The sequence below is a fragment of the Bactrocera dorsalis genome, chromosome 2 (assembly GCF_023373825.1).
Source record: "Bactrocera dorsalis isolate Fly_Bdor chromosome 2, ASM2337382v1, whole genome shotgun sequence".
NCBI lineage: Eukaryota > Metazoa > Arthropoda > Insecta > Diptera > Tephritidae > Bactrocera > Bactrocera dorsalis.
The window spans coordinates 88618087-88639599 of NC_064304.1; the positions used below are offsets into that span (position 1 = coordinate 88618087).

At 37.3% G+C, this 21513-nt stretch overlaps 1 protein-coding gene across 9 annotated transcripts in view; it reads right to left on the minus strand.

Moving 5' to 3' along the window:
- LOC105229619 (uncharacterized) overlaps positions 1–21513 on the minus strand; it is a 143816-nt gene that overhangs the window by 26185 nt on the left and 96118 nt on the right. For 8 of the 9 annotated variants that reach the window (XM_049448281.1, XM_049448287.1, XM_049448288.1 and 5 more), the window contains 2 exons: positions 6365–7285; positions 2859–3065 (listed from right to left, as the gene is read on the minus strand). In XM_049448281.1, coding sequence (XP_049304238.1) covers positions 2859–3065; positions 6365–6667 — 510 coding nt within the window. In that variant the 5' untranslated portion in view covers positions 6668–7285. Of the gene's footprint in view, positions 1–836; positions 1053–2858; positions 3066–6364; positions 7286–21513 lie in introns of those variants that run through there. The other variant, XM_049448289.1, reaches the window with a different exon arrangement.

Sequence of the window (21513 nt, forward strand, 5' to 3'; positions counted from 1 at the left end):
ATTCACCACGTTCGGCGCAAGTACTGTGCGGCAAAGTTGCATAACTGCAATAAATATGAGCAAACAAAAACAACGGCAATCGCAATTGATATTGGCAGCATAGAAATGTCTGTGCCAGTATGTTAACCACGCCCCAGTGAAAAATGTAACAAGCACAAATGCCTACACACCACACACATATCCGTAAACTCTAAGTACGCGTACGAAAGTCCGGAGCATTTCAACTGGACCGAATAACAAATTACGAGCGTTGACGAGCTTTTGATACCTGAGCGGAATTTTTCATGCTGCTACAACATGCAACACTCACAGCAAACGGCGCAAGCGCCAGTGTTGAATAATTGTTGCTGTGCGAGTGGAGAATAAACCGAATTTCGATGGCGATAACAGCTGTTCAAATGCCCCTAAATGCCATTCGCATTCAAAGTGTTTGGCATAGAGGCGTTTAGCGCAAATGTGCCAATGACAGAGACCGAAAAGACGTTGATAAACAAGAGCAAATGCTCGCACGCTCAAAACTTGTACAAATTGCCGTCTTTTATCGTCGTTCTGTGCGTATTTGTCTGCTGTTTTCGAAAATTTGTCACGATTCGCGCTTATGATTTCGCTGCTTGTGCTGCCGCTGTCGGCTGCCTTTCAATTTTTATTAGCATTATTTATCTAGCTTTGCCTTAAACAGATACAGAAAATATAGAGGAAAAAATGAAAAAAACAGTGCAATTGCAGAGCTGCGCGTAATTACACAATACGAATACACCTCCAAAAACACAAAAACATTTCAAAACGCGTCCATAGCCGAATGCGATTTTCGTTGGCGAATTTCAAATTATACACACCCAAATTTAGTTTGATCGTAAACACCGTAATTCGTGAGCATTAAAAATTAGTTGCTGTTGCCATTTTATTTCCTTATTTATAAATTCATTCTTAATACAAATACACACAATCACACATATATTTTGGTTTTGGCGCACAAACTGAATCTACAGAATCGCATGCGAAATTTTATTGCGTTCAAAACAACAATTTTGGTTGTAAACAGTATTCGTGAAAATTTTGAATTTTGATTTTTTCAACAGTAAATTATAGAGTTGACTACGTTGATTGACGAAAGAAGAAAGCAGCAACGAGTCGATGAGTTCGCTGGGGAGTAGTTTCCGAACGATTAGGCAATAGCAATTAGAACAGAATATCGCAGTGATATTTTCAGAGAATTGATAATTTCTAGGGGGTTTATTTGACGTACAACTGGTTTTAATGACTCCCGACAAATACTTCCGGCGAAATTTTAATGTACAGTATACATAGGCTGCTATATATATTTCTGGACTAGGCAACACTAAGTGTTGCCAGGTGCAATCTGACATGTCCATTGGAAAGTTTGACATTTTTTAGCATAACATCACTCAGAACGTTTTGTCATTTAATCGTGAATTGTTTTATTTACAGGGAATTATAAAATTCATCTCGGCCAAAAAATGGAATTAACTCGTGAACATTTTCGTGCGATCATTTTTCACAACTTTCGACGTGGATTATCACGACAAGAGTGCATCGATGAACTAAAATCTTTGTATGGCTATGAAGCACCATCCTATAGAACTGTGAAAAACTGGTACAACGAATTCAATCGTGGCCGACGCTCGCTCAAAGACGAATTCCGTGAAGGTCGTCCAAAAACAGCCGTTGTGCCAGAAAACATCGATGCCGTACGTGAACTGATAATGCAAGACCGTCATGTAACATACCTTCAGATAGAGGCATGCCTATGCATTTCTCCCACCAGCATACATTCGATATTACATGAACACCTGGCCGTAAAAAAGGTTTGTTCTCGTTGGATCCCGCACAATTTGACAGCAGCCCTCGTATAATACCGCGATTCTTAAAGTAAAAATGTTTTTGACGTAACAAGGAAAAAACAGATTCGAATTCTTTTTTCAAACATTATCCATTGAAAAAGTGTTATATCAGCTTTTTAATACCTGTAATCGCATAGAATGAATTTTATAGCAAGCTTTGGTGGTTTAAAGGAAATAAGTATTTGAGAGGATTCTAACTACTCTCGAGAGGCCATAAGGTCAAGCCGTATTTGTGTTAAGAAACGCGCCTATCAATCGAATATAGTTACAAACCTCAAAATCGTTGCTGAGGAGGTTAAGTTTGATTGGTTTGAAAAGCGTTTACTGAGCAGATTTGAACTAAAGTACACCTAAAATAGTATCTCAGCACCTTTATCATTCAGGCAGTTGTCGATTTCTGTGCAATGTATCAATGAATTTCGACCTTATCCGACTATATGGAAAATTTTGAATATTGATGTAGTAAATGAGCCACGATCATGACGAAAGGCGAAATTCGCAAATCGGCAATTCCTTCAAGTACCGTCATATCCAGTTTTTTTTTGCCGGTGCCAGCTAATAATTTGTATATTCATTTTAATCATACATATGTGACCCCGCACATAGAAACCCGGCTAGTGTGTCAAAATGTCGATTATCGGTGTTCAACGAGAAAACAACAGAAAGCGACAGCCAAAACAATGAGCGTTCGATTACCATGACAACACTCAGACGGCTTCATTGTGTTAAACTGCTAACATAGTAATGAACAAGGAGGAAGGGGGAGAGAGTACACGTGCTTCACATCTTTCAACGCTTCTCGTAAAAAACCCTGTTTTGATACACTAGGCGGGTTTCTATGTACGGGGTCACATATTTCCATTTTTCATAATTGTCAGCCAGCTTTTCAAGTTTCCACCTTAACCTAACCTAAGCGCACTTCTTTCCGAACTAAGCAGCGATCTTTTTATCTGTACAAATATTATCCAAATGAAGGATACGAAAGTGTTTACTTACATTCTGCCAATCCTCGGGCTCTTCTTTTTTAATTTCCTTGATCTTTTTCACTTCTTCAGCCTTCTTGAGCTGCTCCTGTGCGGTTTGGTAGAGATTGCATGGTTTGATCTGTACAAATTGCATCGGGTTGTAGGACGGTGGCGGCGGTGTGGGACGTGTGACGCGCGCTTTGGTCACATATGAAGTGGGATCCGGCGATATTATGGACTGTGGAATATGTAAAAAGATACAATTATATTTTGTGGTTTTTCAAAAAAAAGATAACTGTGAATAAATAAAACTAAAATAAAATTGAAATGTTAATGAGCAACTGGCGTGTATGTGTAATTAGCCTAGTATATTTTGCATTTGCATCGCAGTGTTAATTCTGTAGTCTAGCCTCGTTGGAGGTGCGCCCCAGCGCCGACTGGCCAGTAGTGGCGTGGTATAGCTGCTCATGAAAATGGGTTTATGTGTATGTGACAGGCTTAGCGCGTAGGTGCTGCGGCATTTTCTCCAGGGTGATTTGCATTTTTTATTGGCAGAACGTGTTGAAGGGTCTGACGCGTGTCTGCTTATTGCTTCATTGTCTTTCCATATTTATTTTGTTATTTTTCGTTTATTATTTTTTAATCCGCTTGGAAATGTGTGGAAATTTCATTTGTTTCCGACATCACTTCACTCACCTTCCACTTCAGTGCAACCGCTTGGCCTCTTGTTACCTTCAAGTGCACTTTCAGCCGTGTATTCAGTATTGTCGGCAATTTACTGTTGTAATATGTGGTAGTGGGGTTTTTAACGCCTCATTGACAGGAGGGTGTTTCACATTTAGCTGACGGGTTAGTTGGTGTTTTATCTGCTTCAGATGATGTGTCATAAGTATGTGTGTGTGGGTGAGCTTTAACCCTTAGATGGGCTCTTGAGTGTTAATATCCAATAAAAGCAATGTTCGCCCCACTTTTTAAGTCCATACATTTTCTATAATGTGCCACTCTTTTCAAATTGCCTTCCTCCGATGTGTCATGCATTTCCACGTAGATGCTAGGTGTGCAATATATGGTTAATGGACTGAACAAAAAGCGTGTGTTTAACCGTTAATAAATGTGAAAAATATCGGTCCAACATGTACATATATTCCTAGCCTCCACGTTGGCAAAGATTTTGAATTTATTATAAAATGAAAAACATTTTTGGGCACAGAACGTATTTTCCTATTGGGGACATATTAACAGCGGAAATGTCATACACATACACATGTGTAGCTTGGTGAATTTCTGCGGCAAGTCTGTTGGCCAGTCTGCGCTGTGAGGGCGTCTCAATGTGCCGTTTTAATGTGGTTTATTGACTTTTGAAGTGCTTCTTTCCTGCTCAGCATGCGCTGCTTCATAGCAATGCTGTCTTCTCGACGCAGCGTTGCCAGCGGATATTGATGCTCAAGAAGAGCAGACGATAACAAGCGGACGAGTGGCACCTTTACTAACATGCTTATATATTTACATACTTGGACACTAACTAAAGGCATTGTGATGATTGTGCACAATATTGATTTTGCATTATCTAAGGTATCAGCCAACTGCTAAAAATGTTCAGTGACTGAATTTGGTCATATTTATGGTTCTTTGCTGCGGTTGATAGATTTGACGATTAGCTAAAGATTTCTAATTAACATTAGCAATCGCAACCGCAAGTGAAATTTGAGCTTCTCAAACAGAAAGAAAGAAATGCAACTAGCGACATTGTGCGGATGTTAATACAGGCTAGGGATAAAATGAGAACGATACTTAAAGCGACCGCAAGATCAGTACTTTTTCATATCACTTCGTCAAACGTTTAATATCAGCGCTAATTTGCTAAATATCTGTTAATTATCTCTTGAAATCATTAGACTCGAAGAAAGCCGCAGAATAATCTGTCATAACTGTTAATGACTTGTGTATGTATGTATGTATGTGTATGGAACACAATATATATTGACAAGGTTTTGGTAAAAAGCAAAATGCTGCAGCATCACTTTTAAATCGTGCAGTGAAATCTACGAATCTATTAGAAGCAGTAGCCGGACGTGCCTAAATGTGGGAAAATATTTTCGCTAAGAGCTCTTAATTAATTGGCCTAAGAGAAACTGGATTTGTCGTCACATTTACATATTTAAGCACTGACTAAATGCCAATAACAGATGTACGAGTATTTGAATGACAGTGATTTTTATGCCTTTATGTTTGTCAAGTGATTTCCATTTGGCTGATTTATTTATGCAAATTATTTTATTTGAAAAACATTCATGAAAATGAGAGAAAGTAAGAGAAGAACCTTATTCAACTAAAATAAATTCAGATTTACTAACGAAAAATGCAAAAAGTAATTAAAGTAAAAATATAAATTTAAACAGAAAAGTCGCTTATTCAAACAAGTTTGAGCTGGAGAGGTTTCTTGTTTTGATTGACAGCAAATTGCAGTTACTTTTCATTGCATTAGCCGAGACACTGACTGGAAGTTTCTTCCCTTTTTATACTGCCAAACTTCTGACCAAAATTGCCGATGGCTTGCAAAGCGCCCAACTCTGTAAGACCAGAACCCACAATATATTTTTTTTTGCTTGGTAAAGATTCAGGATGAAGCCTGTTAGTGATATGAGGTCTAGGGAGAGTTTGCTCTCGATTTTATTTATTTTAAACACAAATATGCACCGTTATACGAAAAACACGCTTTCTCAATTTAATTAAGCTAACTCACATATTGGACGATATACATATGTATGTCTTATAAAGTTACCAGGAAGTTCGAAGATCTTTATATTAGGTATGTGAGGACTAACGGAAATATTAGTCCGATTCAACTTATTTTTGACATATAAACATACCATTGTCAGAAAAGGATTATCTCTCAATTTAAATCATATATTTCACCCAATGACCGATATTTTCGATCAAAAGTCAACTGTACTGGGTACTGGGATCTAAAAATTCAGTGGGCTTGACAATTCTTTCTGGACTTGGAGAATTTTTGGCATACTCAAAAGGTAATACTCGTGCAAAGTTTTATCCCATTATATTAATTGCTTCTTGAGTTGTACACTCAAGTAGAAAGAATGAAATGGGGTTTAAAATTATGTTATGGTAATTAGTTATGGTACTTTATAGGTTTTGGGTTAATAGCATTTTGTTGGCGTGGCAGTAGTCCCATTACGCCAATCTTCAAACTTTTACTTTTTTTTTACCAAGGAACACATATGCCACGTTTCATCTAAATATCTCAATTTTTACTCAAGTTACTGCAAATAAGGACGGATGGAGAAGCGGACGGAGAGACAGAAGAGACATACAGTCATCTGGATTTCAACTCGTCTCGTCATCCTGACCATTTATAAATATGTATATAACCCCATGTCTAACTCGATTAGGTTTAGGTAATACGTGCAACTGTTAGCTGAACAAAACTATTATACTCTGTAGCAACATGTTGCAAGAGTATAAAAATTTAAAACTTTTAAATGTTGGGATGTATGTAGGTATGTATATGCAATTTACCGTTTTCTTGCCAACACCATTCGCCTGATTGCTGCCGCTGTGACCGTTCGCTGCGGACGTCGTTGATGTCTGGGAGGTGGACATCTTGCCGCCATTTAGCTCTTTGCCCTCCATGTCGTCATAAAACTCAAGCTGTGCTGCCGCTTCTTCTTCCTCTGCTTCTGCTTGCAAGTGATCTCCTTGCAATTGTGCGTACTCTTGTTGTTGCTGCTGCTGCTGCTGCTCTTCTTGCTGTGGCTGTGGCTGCGTCTGTTGCACGTTTTGGCTCGTGTTGGCGATCGTGCGCTCACATTCTGTAGGCATTTCAAGTTCAGCTGAAAATAGTTTTCGGCGCTGTGCGAGTGTGTGTGTGTGTGTGTGGAAAACAAGGCGTTAATAGATTTTCTAAACAAATTCTTTCTAGATTTCCGCCTTTTTTGATTTTATATTTTTGCCTTCAAATGCGTTCTTCGTTTTCCAGCGCGAGTAGATGCAACATCGTAAACATCACGCGCGTGCCACAAAGCTCACATGAATTCCACAAATTGTTATGGATATTTTTCGTTCAGAATCAATCAACCGTATTTTTATCGCTTCTTCGCATTCATGCAAAGTTGATAAAAGACTCGCTTGTTTGTTGTTGTTGAGTGTTTTGTTTTGGTTATAATTTCCCTTCCTCTTTGGCGCGTGGTTTCTTATCAATAATTTTGTTTTGATTTTAATTTATTTCTGCTTATTTTTCTCCGCACTTCCGGAGGTGTCAGATTTTCGATTATTTCCACTGATTTGCCCACGCTTGTGGTGTTTTTGTTGTTGTCGCTTTGAGTTATGCACGTTTCGTTATTTGCTCAGCTGCAGTTGGAGTTATTGTCTTGTTGTTGTTGTTGTTTTATTAACTCAGCATTGCTTGTGCATGCTACAAGTTCGACTTTCAGCGTTTATCTGTAAATGATAAGAAAATTGAAGAAAATATTATTAAAACGTGATCAGCTCCAAAATGCGGTGCAAATCACATGCAATTAAATCTAACACAATAATTAATAAAAATGCGTGTTTTATTCTTTTTTTTAGTTTGCTGTCAGCTTTATCGATGCGCCTACAAATATTTTAAAGACAACGACTGCCCGTAATCGAGACAAAGCATCGCTAGCAACTCGACGTGGGCGACTTTCGTAAGCAGCCCTAAATGGTACATTTACAAAAACAACGGCAAAAATATGTCAGCATCAGTCACTAGGAAAATAAGTGCGTGTCAAATTTCTAATAAAATGTTGTTTTAGTACCAATCAATGGCGCGCAGCTTAACTTACGTGGGCAGCAATTGGTTTGACATATTCGGCATTTGCAAGCTTTTCTAACCGTTAGTTGTTTCGTAAGTATTTTAGTGCTTAAACACTTTAATGACTTGAGCTATTAGGTAGTCGAAAAAGTTGTTTCGTATTCAATAGATGTCGTTGCAGTCGTATATCTCCAGTGCTGCCAATCACATTGTATCATACCATAAAGTGTTGGAAAGGTGAGATTTTAAGCTTAATTTAGCCAAAGAAAAAATTAAATTCGGGGAAGCGAAAAAAACTTACAGCTGTTCAAAAATTAAATTATAATTTTCAAGAAACTGTTAAGATACGAAAGACTTACTCGACTACCCAATATATAGATTTCCACTTAATAATGTTCTTTATTAAACTTGGGAAAAAAAAATAATTATGTTTACACCATAGTTTTTGTTGGCCATTTTAAGATAAAGTATATTTAGCTAGTTTTCATTTGAAATCACTTTTGACTGCTTGTCGTTTCCGTTTCTGCAAAACTTTGAAATTCTAGCCATTGCTTAATTAACCTCTTTCAGCAATTGCTACGAAATGTCGGCGAATTTCAAAGCTTCCAATTCCATATAACACAACTTAAGCGGCGATCAGCTATAGCTATAGTTAAAGGAGGGGGAGGAGTAGGGAGAGCAAAGTAAACAAATAAAGCGAATAAAAGTAGGGAGTCAAATGAACGACCACTTTGTTGCATGAAATCTGTGTGGAATAAGCGAACTCACATGTATGTATGTGTTTGTGTGTAGTTTGTATGTATGTGTGCGCAGTGAAAACAAAAGCTTTGAAATGAGTACGCGGTACATAGATACCGCTATGAAACAAGCAATTAATAATTAATTAAGATGAAATAACATAAATTCATTTTTAACAAGCGACAAGCAGTGACAACAACAACAACAACAAACCGCGTATTCGTAACAACAGGGGACAACTTAAGCATTTCGAAGTCAACAAACTGTGTAGAGAGACCAAATGAAGATGTTAGGAGCGGCATATACCCTCTAGGAAAATGCTCTCGCTGGTTGAAAAATGCAATTTTCTTATGATGAGAGCCTTAAATGAAACTCCATCCCCAAGAAAATTTCATAGGAACTTTCTGGTTATCTTATTTTTATTCAGTTTCCTTATATAAATCGGACGTTAATAAGTAAAACATTTTACGTTTCTGTTCCAAATTCTGTTGAGGTTCACACTACTCGTACAGGGCGACGTGTAAGTTTCCAAATACGCAAACACTTGCATGCTTATGTCAACTGCGCGCAATGCCTTGTAAGAGATATCTGTGCGAAAGCGGCAATCTGCAATTTTCACTAGCGGTAATCTCTCTCACACATACACACATTGAAGCAGCAGAGACTTTTCAATGCACTTTGTATGTATATAATATTGTGACTTTGCAACTTTAAAGCAGCAATTGACAGCAGACGGATCGGTGGGTGAGATCTTTCCGAGCTGTTGACTGTCATTGGTGGCGTTGATTTTATTGTAATTTCTTTCTACTGTGCGTAGTGGGGTGGCTACTCAAATTACGCTCTGAACGCTCCGAATGCCAGCTCGTTTTCTTAATAAGTTTGACCCGCATCGCACTGGTGGGGAGCGTGACGGGCTGGCCGAAGCGTCGTAATAATTGCGTGCCACACACACACACACACACACACACATGTGTCCACCACTGTGGGGCGGCATCTTTTCACAACTTCAACAACAACAACAATGGGGGACAGCATAAATGCATTAGCTAATAAGAGTGACCACACACGCATTTATTGCCAGCGTTGCATTGTCGGTGTGGAATAATTGTTGAATTTTATTTTTGTTTGTGTGTGTTTTTCATTTTTTTATGCGAGCAATTCATCATTGCCTACGGCTTGACCGAAGCGTGCAAGTGTTTTATTATTATTATTACTGTTATTGTAGGCATTTGAAAAGGCTTTGAAGTTTTATTGAGTGCAACAGGCAGTTATATACTCGCCACAGCGCCGCGAATGGAGAATTATTGTGAAATAAAATGTTGGAAATGCAATTGAAGTGCGAAATGGCATCTTTCTGCATACTTATGGCGGTAAGCGGATCTCTGCCAAACGCACGCACACACACACATCGTTAGCTAAGATTTATAACCAGAAAATATGTGCGTGTGTGTGTGTGAAAATACTTATGGCGAGTAGTCTCTTTGACACTACGTTAATTGCTGCCATCAATTAACGGTCGCTAAACTTATTTTATGGAAAAATATAGCTGCACATATGGCATGTGACCCTTTTAACGGCTTTCCAATTTATTGCCGACCATCGTTAACGCTTTAAGTGAGAGTTAGGAGCATATGAAGGTGGTATGATGAAGTTTCGCTATTTAGCACTCGCTGAGGTCATTCCAATTCAGCACTTCTTATACAGTTTCATTTACAAAATAGTGCTACTTTACATGAATGCGTTGCCAGCGAGTCAATCACACCCACAATTGTGCCAATGAGTGGTTTTCAATACCTTTTCTATAATTTAATTGCTCAGTCAGTCTCTTGACTACATTTAAGCTGGAAGTACTATATATATATATATATTATAGTATATGTTAGTCAGAAAACTTTTATATCAACCATTTGCAAGTTTGGTCTGAAGTGAGTGTTCCCATCGTCGATTAGGTTAATAACTTCAGACAAGAATAAAATTTACAGAATTTATATAGAAAGTTTTTTTATTGTAAAAATTTCTTTATTTACTGAATCAGCTTGTTTTAAGAATAACATTAAGTGATAAAATCCTAATTCTGTTCAAAACTAAAAAAGCTCAAGTTTGTGGTTGAGCCTTTTTGCTGATACAATATCTTGAGAAAACTGATAGATCTCTTTTTTTCAAGCAAGTTTGATAACATGATTGCTGCGGGACATTAGGTAATATCTTTGGATGTTCCCGGTGTTTAAGTTCGTATTTCTTTATGCTGTCCTTTATTTTTTTCTTTGTCATAGGAATATCGAGATCTTTGTGAATGTTTTCAATATATCATGGTGAACCCGTTAACAATTTTTGAAAAAGTTAAAATGGTATTTTAACCTCAAATACGGAAAATGTACTTAAGAATGTTGCCCAGGGTGACCACTTATAATTACCGTTTATTTTAAGTGCAGCCCTAATGCTTAGAATTTGGCAATTTTACGCGTTCAAAATCTAATTCTTATGTAAATAACGTACTAACTTCTTGCTTAATCAATGTGCATATATGTATGTATTTTATAGCTTCGACATAAATTTCTAAAGAAACTTTGGTTTTTGAATTTTTTAAATTTGCTGGCAGCCACAACAAAAGCCTGCAAATAACAAATGAGTTAATTGTGCGACTTGGAAGGTCTTATAACAAATTTGACAACTGTAATGCAAATTTTGGTATTTTTTGGCTAATTATGCGGCTCGCAGTTGCTGACATACTCGTATTTTGTAAAATGTCAACAAAAAATAAAAATAAGTTGCTTATTTGGTTGGCTGATTTGAATAAGAATGAATGATGATACATACGTAAATGAAGACCGACGTGGAAGCTTGGAGTTATAAAAGTTAACAATCATAGAAAATATGAAAAGAAATACCTAACTGAGAGGCATAACAGCGCTGCGATAGAAAAATGAAGAATAAAGAAAACAAAAGTTGCTACAAAACTGCGCTTTCCACAAAAAGCAGCAACGCTGTTCGTTGAAAGGAATCTCTAAGATGAAGATAACCATAATTATGCTATCATAGGAAGTCTTGGATTTTGGATTATTTAAATGTATGTATGTATATACAAAAATAATAAAAAAAGATAATGATTATAAAAGCCAACAACATAAAAAGCGACAGATAAATAATAATTATTTGGATAGAGAAAAGGCTTACACGAATTAACTGCCAGAAGAAAGCCAAACAGACCTTCACGGCAACTTGTAACTGTCTCAGGTGATTAAGTCAAAATAGTGGTGAAATTAACGATGACCTGCAGTCAAGCAGCAGTAAGATATGAGGAGGAAAAACAAACCGAATTCATAAAACAAGATTTTATAAAAATAAATACAAGCAACAACAATGTAGAAAGAAATAAGCGTAAAGCGAGTAGATCTCTTGACCTCCACATAAATGACTTCAAAAAGTCGACAAATAAAAATAATAAGCATAAATTTGCCGGTCTTGCGGCTGAGTTGAGCTGGCGATACTTTAATAGCCGCTCAAAGTGACAATATAGCCGACGAACGGCTATTTTAATGCAGGTGTCATTTATTTTCACTCAAAGCAAAAAAAAAAAAAAACAATTGCCTGCTTGTGATTCTAATGCAAATAGTTTAAAATTTTCAAATGCTTTGTCAGTTTGAACTTTATTTCGCCGTTAACGCTTTGCCTTTTGTTGTCACTCGCCAAGTGTCAGTTGTGCTGTCAAGCAATGTTGACAATAAGCAGAGCGCTGGCAATAAAAATGTCATAAAACCAAAATGCAATAAAAAATGTCACATGTTACTCATATATAATATTTGACTTAGTGCTTTGATTTATTTTATTTGCTTTGCATTTTCCATTTAATAATTAACCTCGGTTGTTGGCTCCAAAGAAAGTGCTTTCGTGAGTTGTAAAAAGCGAAAAAGGCTGTAGAGAGTAGAGCTGCAGTGTGCGGGGTTATGTCAAATGCATTTTGAAGCAAAGCTTTGAGGCCACTCAATTTTCTGGATCTAAAAGCACAGAACTGACTAAGTAATCTGTCGAATCGAAAGCAAATTTTTCATAATTTTCTAATTTTTATAAACAATACTTTTCGCTTTTCCGTTCATTAAATCTTCATATATGTACATACACATGTAGGTATGTTTCAATGTACTTACATGTATGTATGGACGTATGTAATTTTAATTGGAGCAATTAGGTTGTTCAACTGTCAAGCGACGTCACAATCGTTAATAGCACGATAGAAAACAGAAAAGCACTTCCAAACGAGCAGCAAACAAATAATTACGATGAACAATTTCCATTACAATGGCGATCAAACAATAACAACAGGGCAAAAAAGTCAGACAAAGGAAAGCATAAATTTCAACAAGTTGGAAAAGATATTAACATAAAGTGTGGTAAATAAAATATCAAGCCGAAAAGGAAAGTGAGTGAACTCGATATCGGATTACGCTTGAGGCGCTCTTGAGCATGCGCCACCAGGTGGCACACCCAACGAAGCAGGGCTGGTGGGTGTGTTGCTAAATGTGCGCTTCGTCGAAACGGTTGTTTGAAGCAATAAAAGCATACAGAAATTAGACTTGCAACAAATTGCTATTGACAATGAAAGTGCAATGAGTTTGAAGGCGTTCAGAAAACAAAAAAAAGCATGTGATAGTTTTATTTAAACAACTCTGTGCGCTAATCTAAAAGCATTATTGATTTATAATTGATTTATAATTGTATTATAAATGACTGCAGGACGAGTTTGTCTCGAGAATCAAGCACATTTTCTTGATTTTTGTGGCGGTGTTGCCGATTCGAATCTCGGCACTTTCTTTCCATAAGTGTGAGGAGATAATTTCTGGTTATGTGGTGGTTGGTGGTGGTTGTTGAGTGGTTATTTAATTGCCGATGGCGGGATTGAAAAATCTCATAGGAATCCTCTAACGCCCAGATATAAACTTTCAAATCAGCTACATTATAATTTCTTTGAAAGCAGTCGTTCCTATGTGATAATTTCCGTCGTTGGTACAATAACCAAATATTAACTGAAGCAAATAAAAGAAAATTTTATTTACAAACAGCAAACGATTGCAACAAACGAGGTCATTGTACAATTACATGTTATCACAATTTTAAATACATACTTATGCACTAAAAAAAAAACAAGCATTTGTGCACGAGTATGTGCTCTTATTTGCATTGTCGGTGACTCTTTCGCTCTGCACGCACCGGTGCGTTTGCGCATGCGCAGCCTGCGATTTAACTACTGGCACTCAACTAAGTAAGATAAACGATTTGATAACAGCGCAGGTAGCCACAGTTACATATTTGAATATTATACTCATACGCATACACACATATAACATACATACATAAAATACAAATAACGGTGAGGGGTGAAGCGAGCATCAGCGCTGCGCTGAGGGGCCAATGCACTGCGCCGACTCACAACAATTGCGCTTTTGTTGCACATTTGAGATGCTAAGATACACGCAACGCTGCTCTTTATAATATATACACTTGTATGCATCCATACATACATATGTGTAAGTGTGTAAATAATAGCACTGACCGGCGGTTAAAATTAACTATAATAGCAAGAAATAAACAGAAGCAGAAAAAAACTTGAAAAAGAAAACTGCGCATACAATGTGACTGCAAACGATTATGATAGTGCGACGACATAACAACAAAAACAACACGAACAACGATCGAACGATAGCGACTGCAATTATGATAACCACGCTAATAAAGCGCGCAGCAGAGTAGCCAGCCGATGCTGGTTACATCTAACAAGCGCTCATTTGTGGCCAGTGCGAGAATACACACACTCACACATACGCACACTCTTGTTTTCGCATATTTAGTTCTAACCAAAAGACTTTGGGATCGCGCGCTGCCCTTAAAATTTATATACATATATTTCTCAAAGATTATCAGCAGTGTAAAGAAGAATAATAACTTACAGAGGACCGGCGTCCTTTGTCTTTGTTCTATAACTCATGAATGCATAACACCAACTTTATCTGTTAAATATGCAGTACAAATATTTCAGATATGCTAAAGTGGGGGCTTTTTCCATAGGCTGATATATATATTTCTGGCCTAGGCAACACTAAGTGCTGCCAGGTGCAATCTGACATTTCCATTGGAAAGTTTGACATTTTTTAGCATAACATCACTCAGAACGTTTTGTCATTTAATCGTGAATTGTTTTATTTACAGGGAATTAAAAAATTCATCTCGGCCAAAAAATGGAATTAACTCGTGAACATTTTCGTGCGATCATTTTTCACAACTTTCGACGTGGATTATCACGACAAGAGTGCATCGATGAACTAAAATCTTTGTATGGCTATGAAGCACCATCCTATAGCACTGTGAAAAACTGGTACAACGAATTCAATCGTGGTCGACGCTCGCTCAAAGACGAATTCCGTGAAGGTCGTCCAAAAACAGCCGTTGTGCCAGAAAACATCGATGCCGTACGTGAACTGATAATGCAAGTCCGTCATGTAACATACCTTCCGATAGAGGCATGCCTATGCATTTCTCCCACCAGAATGCATTCGATGTTGCATGAACACCTGGCCGTAAAAAAGGTTTGTTCTCGTTGGATCTCGGCCAATTTGAAAATCGCTCAAAAAAGGCTCGCGTGGATTGGTGTAAAGAAATGCTGAAAAAATACGATCGCGGTGCTTCAAAAGACGTTTATAAGATCGTCACAGGTGACAAATCATGGATCTATGCGTATGAGCCCGAAACAAAACAGCAATCGACCGTGTGGGTCTTCCAAGACGAGCCAAATCCAACGAAAAAAAAAACATTTTTGTTGATAAATATTCCTATTTTCATTATTAGGCCAGAAATATATATAGCAGCCCTCGTATGTTATAACAAAAACTCACAAATTATCATTAAAGCGTTAAATGATTATTTTATATTTGTTGCTGTTATTCTAAGCTGACTGCCTAAAGCTATATTCTTCGTATTACAAACATATTGCTCTATTCACGAAAAACGAAAAGGAGCCGAAGTTGAAGCTTTTGCAGCTGGGATTTATTCAGCACTGCTGATCGAAAACTGTGGAGTTTGCAGTCTGAGTACAAATACCCATAAAACTGTAAATTTTTTTATATAAGCTAGAAATGATTAATTATACCTACATACATCTATGCAGTTAAGCAGAGTAGGTGGCGACGCAGAAGAACTGCATTTGACCGAATGCCAAACTAAACTAAGTATATCTGAAAGTTAATAATAGTTTTCAATATCAATTAGCATGATTTAAGTGTGGGCTGCATGTCCCAAGTGGGCGTTTATTAGACAAGTAGATCAGCTACTGGTTATAGCTAATTCTTTGCTAATGAAAATCACCAGCAGAATAATAAAATTCTAATATCAAACATTACAAGCTAAATACCAACAACAATACCATCAGAGTTGCCAAGCTTATGTCATGTGAATGTTAAATTGATATACAAGATTTTATCGAACGCGAGTCACTATAAGGCCGACTTGGCTAATAAATAAAATATACAATTAATACATACACACTATATTCATAACACATTGATAATGAAAATATGAGTTTATTGAAAACTAAGGAATACTTAGAAATTTTCAAAGCACCAAATCAAGTTGCTTCAAAGCATAAGATATTACTTCTGAGATCTTTGCAATCGCTTTGTAGTATTAAAAATATACCCAGCCAACCACGGCTACCCGCTTGTGAAAAATATTTCAATACAACTACAAATTTTTTCTCTATGCACTAACACCAGCGCACATTTTCGGGGTATTTTTTGTTGTATGATCACATGTATACGTACGTGAGTGGGTTAAATATTCGCTCGGCCTAAGAAACACTCTATATGTTTATCCCCACGTTTACCCCCATGTTACCCACTGATTATCTAGTTTTTTACCCGCTGATGGTTGGCAGGGTATACATATATCTATATGTAAGTTACCTGCGGTTTTTATGAGCAACAGGGACCCAAAACTTAGCAATCTGCATTTGGACGCATGCACATACACACACTCAAATATATGTATATGTAGTATATATACAAATGCACTCATACGCCTGCCTGAGTGTCTTTATGAAGTGGCAATTAATGAATGCAAATTAGACAAAGGTGTTGAAGGCATTTGTCAAACACATGTACTTTGCTTGGAAATATATATGTACTTATGTTCGTACATACATATACATACATATATATATACATAGTACAGTGTTTGTATTTACATATGGCATGCCGGGCTTTTTTATGTTTTCTTAATTAAATTTAATTTTGCAGTTATTTAAAATGATAAAGCGTTTGAGCATGAATAACTGTTGAAAAGTGAAGGGAGCCTAAAGGGTGTTACAAAAGGAGTGCAGTAAATAATAGCGAATGATATGCGAAAGACGTTGATTTAAGCAACATTTTAATTGGAATTTCACACATTCAAATGAACATTAATTTATGTACTAACATGGATGTGTATATACATATGTATTACAGTTATTCATTTGCATGCAGCGTTGCTTTTTATAAATTAAATAACTGTACAGCAGCATATTCAATTCAATCTTGTCCACAATAATTGCTTGGCGTATTACCAACAAGCAATTATGATATAATCGCCAAGAAGGCCAAACTAGATTTGTATGTGTGCATGCGCCCGTGTGTGTATGGGTGTTTGTATGTACATGCAGTGCTTGGCTAAATATTTTCGAAAAAGTGAGAGTAAGCAATGCTAAAATTTAAAAAATAAATTAAAGTGTATCTAAAAAAAAAAATAATAATTTTAATTAACAAGTTGTTAATGGCAAGGAAATTATAGACGAATTAAATTCATAACTATAATATATAACCCTTAATTATAATTTGCATAATGCCAAAAGTTGACATACAAAATAATTGCTTGTGTTCATTTATATATACATATGTATATATATAATTGCTGTATGTTACTATGAAATATTTTATGAATTTTTTTATAAATATAGCAAATAGACTATTTAAATAGTTAAAAATTTACAAATAAAGTACAAAATGTCTAACACGGCGGCAATGCAGCAACTTTTACCGCAGCAACTGTCATTTGCTTTAGCGAGCACAAGCTAAGCCCTCTCGCCCTCGCGAAAAGAAAATATGTAAAAACTCAAATACACAAAATTAGAGTAAAACCAGAAAAAATGTTGATATCGGTTGCACAAATAAAACAGTTTCCATACAAGAACTTGAATTTGATCGTTCAGTTTGTATGGCAGCTATATGCTGTAGTGATCCGATCTGAGCTATTTCTGTGAGGATTTGACCATAATTTATGCCAAATTTCGTGAAGATATTTACTCAAATGAAAAAGATATGAATAAAAGAATGACTTTGATCATTCATTTTTAACGACAGCTATATCTTACATTGGCTGCTATATATATTTCTGGACTAGGCAACACTTAGTGTTGACAATCTGACATTTCCATTGGAAAGTTTGACATTTTTTAGCATAACATCACTCAGAACGTTTTGTCATTTAATCGTGAATTGTTTTATTTACAGAGAATTAAAAAATTCATCTCGGCCAAAAAATGGAATTAACTCGTGAACATTTTCGTGCGATCATTTTTCACAACTTTCGACGTGGATTATCACGACAAGAGTGCATCGATGAACTAAAATCTTTGTATGGCTATGAAGCACCATCCTATAGCACTGTGAAAAACTGTTACAACGAATTCAATCGTGGCCGACGCTCGCTCAAAGACGAATTCCGTGAAGGTCGTCCAAAAACAGCCGTTGTGCCAGAAAACATCGATGCCGTACGTGAACTGATAATGCAAGACCGTCATGTAACATACCTTCAGATAGAGGCATGCTTATGCATTTCTCCCACCAGCATACATTCGATATTGCATGAACACCTGGCCGTAAAAAAGGTTTGTTCTCGTTGGATCCCGCACAATTTGACAATCGCTCAAAAAAAGGCTCGTGTGGATTGGTGTAAAGAAATGCTGAAAAAATACGATCGCGGTGCTTCAAAAGACGTTTATAAGATCGTCAAAGGTGACGAATCATGGATCTATGCGTATGAGTCCGAAACAAAACAACAATCGAGCGTGTGGGTCTTCCAAGACGAGCCAAATCCAACGAAAGTTGTTCGTGGAAAAAGCACTTCGAAGCAAATGAACGCCTGTTTCTTCGGCAAAACTGGTCACGTGGCGACTGTTCCGCTTGAGCAAAGTAGGACGGTCAATTCTGAGTTGTACAGCACCATTTGTTTGCCTGAAGTCTTCGGAGAAATTCGAAAAACGAACAAGAGAAGACGAATCATTGTGCACCATGACAATGCGAGTTCTCACACATCGGCTCAAACCAACGCCTTTTTGACCGGCCAAAGTGTCGAATTGATGGGTCACCCGCCGTACAGCCCTGACTTGGCACCCAATGACTTCTTTTTATTCCCACACATCAAGAAAATAATGCGTGGTCAACGATTTTCATCGCCAGAAGATGCTGTTGAAGCAAAAACCATGTTTTGGAGGTGTTTCAATCGAAGTGGAAAAAGTGCTTCGAAAACTGGTTTGAGCGCAGGCAAAAGTGTATAAATCTTGATGGAGAATATCTTGAAAACCAATAAAGCCATTTTCGTCCCTCGTATTATGACGTCAGCAAAATAAGAAATAGAGCCCTATTCCACAAGAACTACCAAATACTATCAGTATTTTGTTATCAATTAATGGAGGTGAAATTCTAGAAAATATGCCAGGTAGTCGATTTCAAAATAGCGAAGGAAAATGAATTACAGCTCGCATCAATATTATGTTTTTGGTGCTCAGCCCGACATAAAAACTTGATATTATTAGTTTTATTATTTTGAAAAGTGAAATTATTTATGAAGCTGGCATATTCGTATATAATTATTAACGCAAGAATAAGTGCACGCAAACATAAAGGACAATAAGCTGTAACGGTAAAAACGAGGAGTAAGCGAAAATACAGCGCTGCTCGCGTTGCCGCTTTGTATGTGGCGCTTTGAGAATAAATTGCATTCAAAGCGAACATTAAAAAATGAAAATAATAAAATCATAAAACAGAGAAAAAGGAAAAAACGGAGCGATGGCAAACGAAAATTGATTGTAATTCAATTATGCGAATGAATGAGTGAGTGGATGCAAATGCAATTTTTCGCAATTGCCGAAGACAAATAAACAACGCCGAGCAGTTAACGTACAACGCGGCATATGTTGATGACAGACAGTGTATGGCTACAAAGGAGTGATGGCGATTACCACACGGACGGGGCGGTGGCCCAGGCAGGCGGTGAATAACCAAAGCGAGCGCGGAGGACAAAGAACGCTTCTAGTTATTAGCAGCGAGGGGTGAGCTGATTGGCTTATTGCAACAGCTGCCGCAACGTAAATTAAATGACGGCGGAGCAAGGAGCCGGGGTGCCGAGCACCATGTCAGTTGTCAGACGTATCGACAGTCAATCAGCACAGACGTGTGGAGAATCAGCCGATAGTTGGAGCTCATGCAGAACAATGGCGACTGACAGCGGCGAATAAATTGTAGTAACAAATGGCAACAGAGCAAAAAAGCTGGTGGAATACAAACAACACATATCTACTCTAATATATTCTTTGATTAATTCCAGCACGGAATTTTTCGTTTTATTTTATTGTTACAGACACTTCCGTTTGGCGAACTCGTTTAAAGTGGTGGGAGTGGAGTTTTTGAAGTTATTGGAAAAACTAACAATGCTGTAATTAGGCTTGATAGAGAAAATTAGCAAATCGAGTTCGATTACATTTTATTTTATTTCGGAAATGAGTTGAAGTATATTAATATGAGTGCATTTAAAACAAACAAAAATCGCGTTAACAAAATTATTTCACACATATATCCTAAAAATACAACAAAAATTAGATTATATACAAAATGTATAGTATCTGGAGTTAAAAAGTTATGCGATACCGTTTTATACCAGAAATATTTTCAAGTTTTATTTTTAACCAAAAATAAGGTGACATTTGAATTTAAACTGCGCGCGTCGAAGGATTTAGAGAATTATCTTTTTTTTTAGGTTGGTAGTACTGTCAGTCACATTTGTGTCAAATTTCATGTCAAAATATTCAATAGTGTTTGAGATACGTGTCGTTTTGTGAGCTGCTAAAAGTGAGTTTTTCGTTTTTTGCGATGTCGAAATTTGTTGAGCAAAGAATTTGCATTAAATTTTGTTTATTTGAATCAATTTTCTGCTGCAGATACGTTGAGGATAGTGCAGAAAGCCTTTGGTGATGAGGCTATGTCTAAAAAAATGTTTACAAGTGTTGGTGAGTTCCAAGCCGGCCGTGAACGTGTCGAAGACGAAAAGCGTCCAGGGCGACCATCAACCTCAACCGACGAAGCTCACGTTCAACAAATCAAAGATTTGGTGTTGAAAACCCGTCGATTAACAATTAGAGACCTTGCTGATGAAGTTGGCATATCGAAAGGCTCAGCCAATACCATTTTGAAGGATGTTTTGGGCCTCAAGCGCGTCAAATCTCGACTGGTACAGAAAGCATTGAATTTTTTGGAAAAAAGGCGTCGCGTTGAAATGTGTGAAACGATGCTTTCCGACTACCAGGGTGTCATGAAATGCATTATAACTGGCGATGAGACTTGGATCTATGCTTACGACCCCGAAACAACCGATCAATTGAGCGAATATCGTGCCAAAAGAGAGCCGAGACCAAAAAAATCGCGCCAAAGTCGCTCAAAAATCAAGGTCATGTTGACTGTTTTCTTCGATTATCGTGGTGTTGTGCAATATGAATTCCTTTCAATCGGTCAAACAGTCAACAAGGAATATTATTTGAATGTTATGCGTCGTTTGCGTAACGCTATCCGCCTAAAAAGGCCGGAATTGTGGAAAGACAATTCTTGGTTTTTACACCACGATAATGCACCATCCCATACTGCCCTCGTAATTCGTGATCATTTCGCCAAAAACTCAACCCATATCGTTCCGCAACCACCGTATTCACCTGATCTGGCGCCGTGCGACTTCTGGCTGTTCACCAAGCTCAAAAGACCGCTCCGGGGACACCGTTTTTATACGATAGAGGAGATTCAAGCCGCAGCGAAGACGGAACTGAAGGCCATCCCGGAAAGTGACTACAACCAGTGTTTCGAAGATT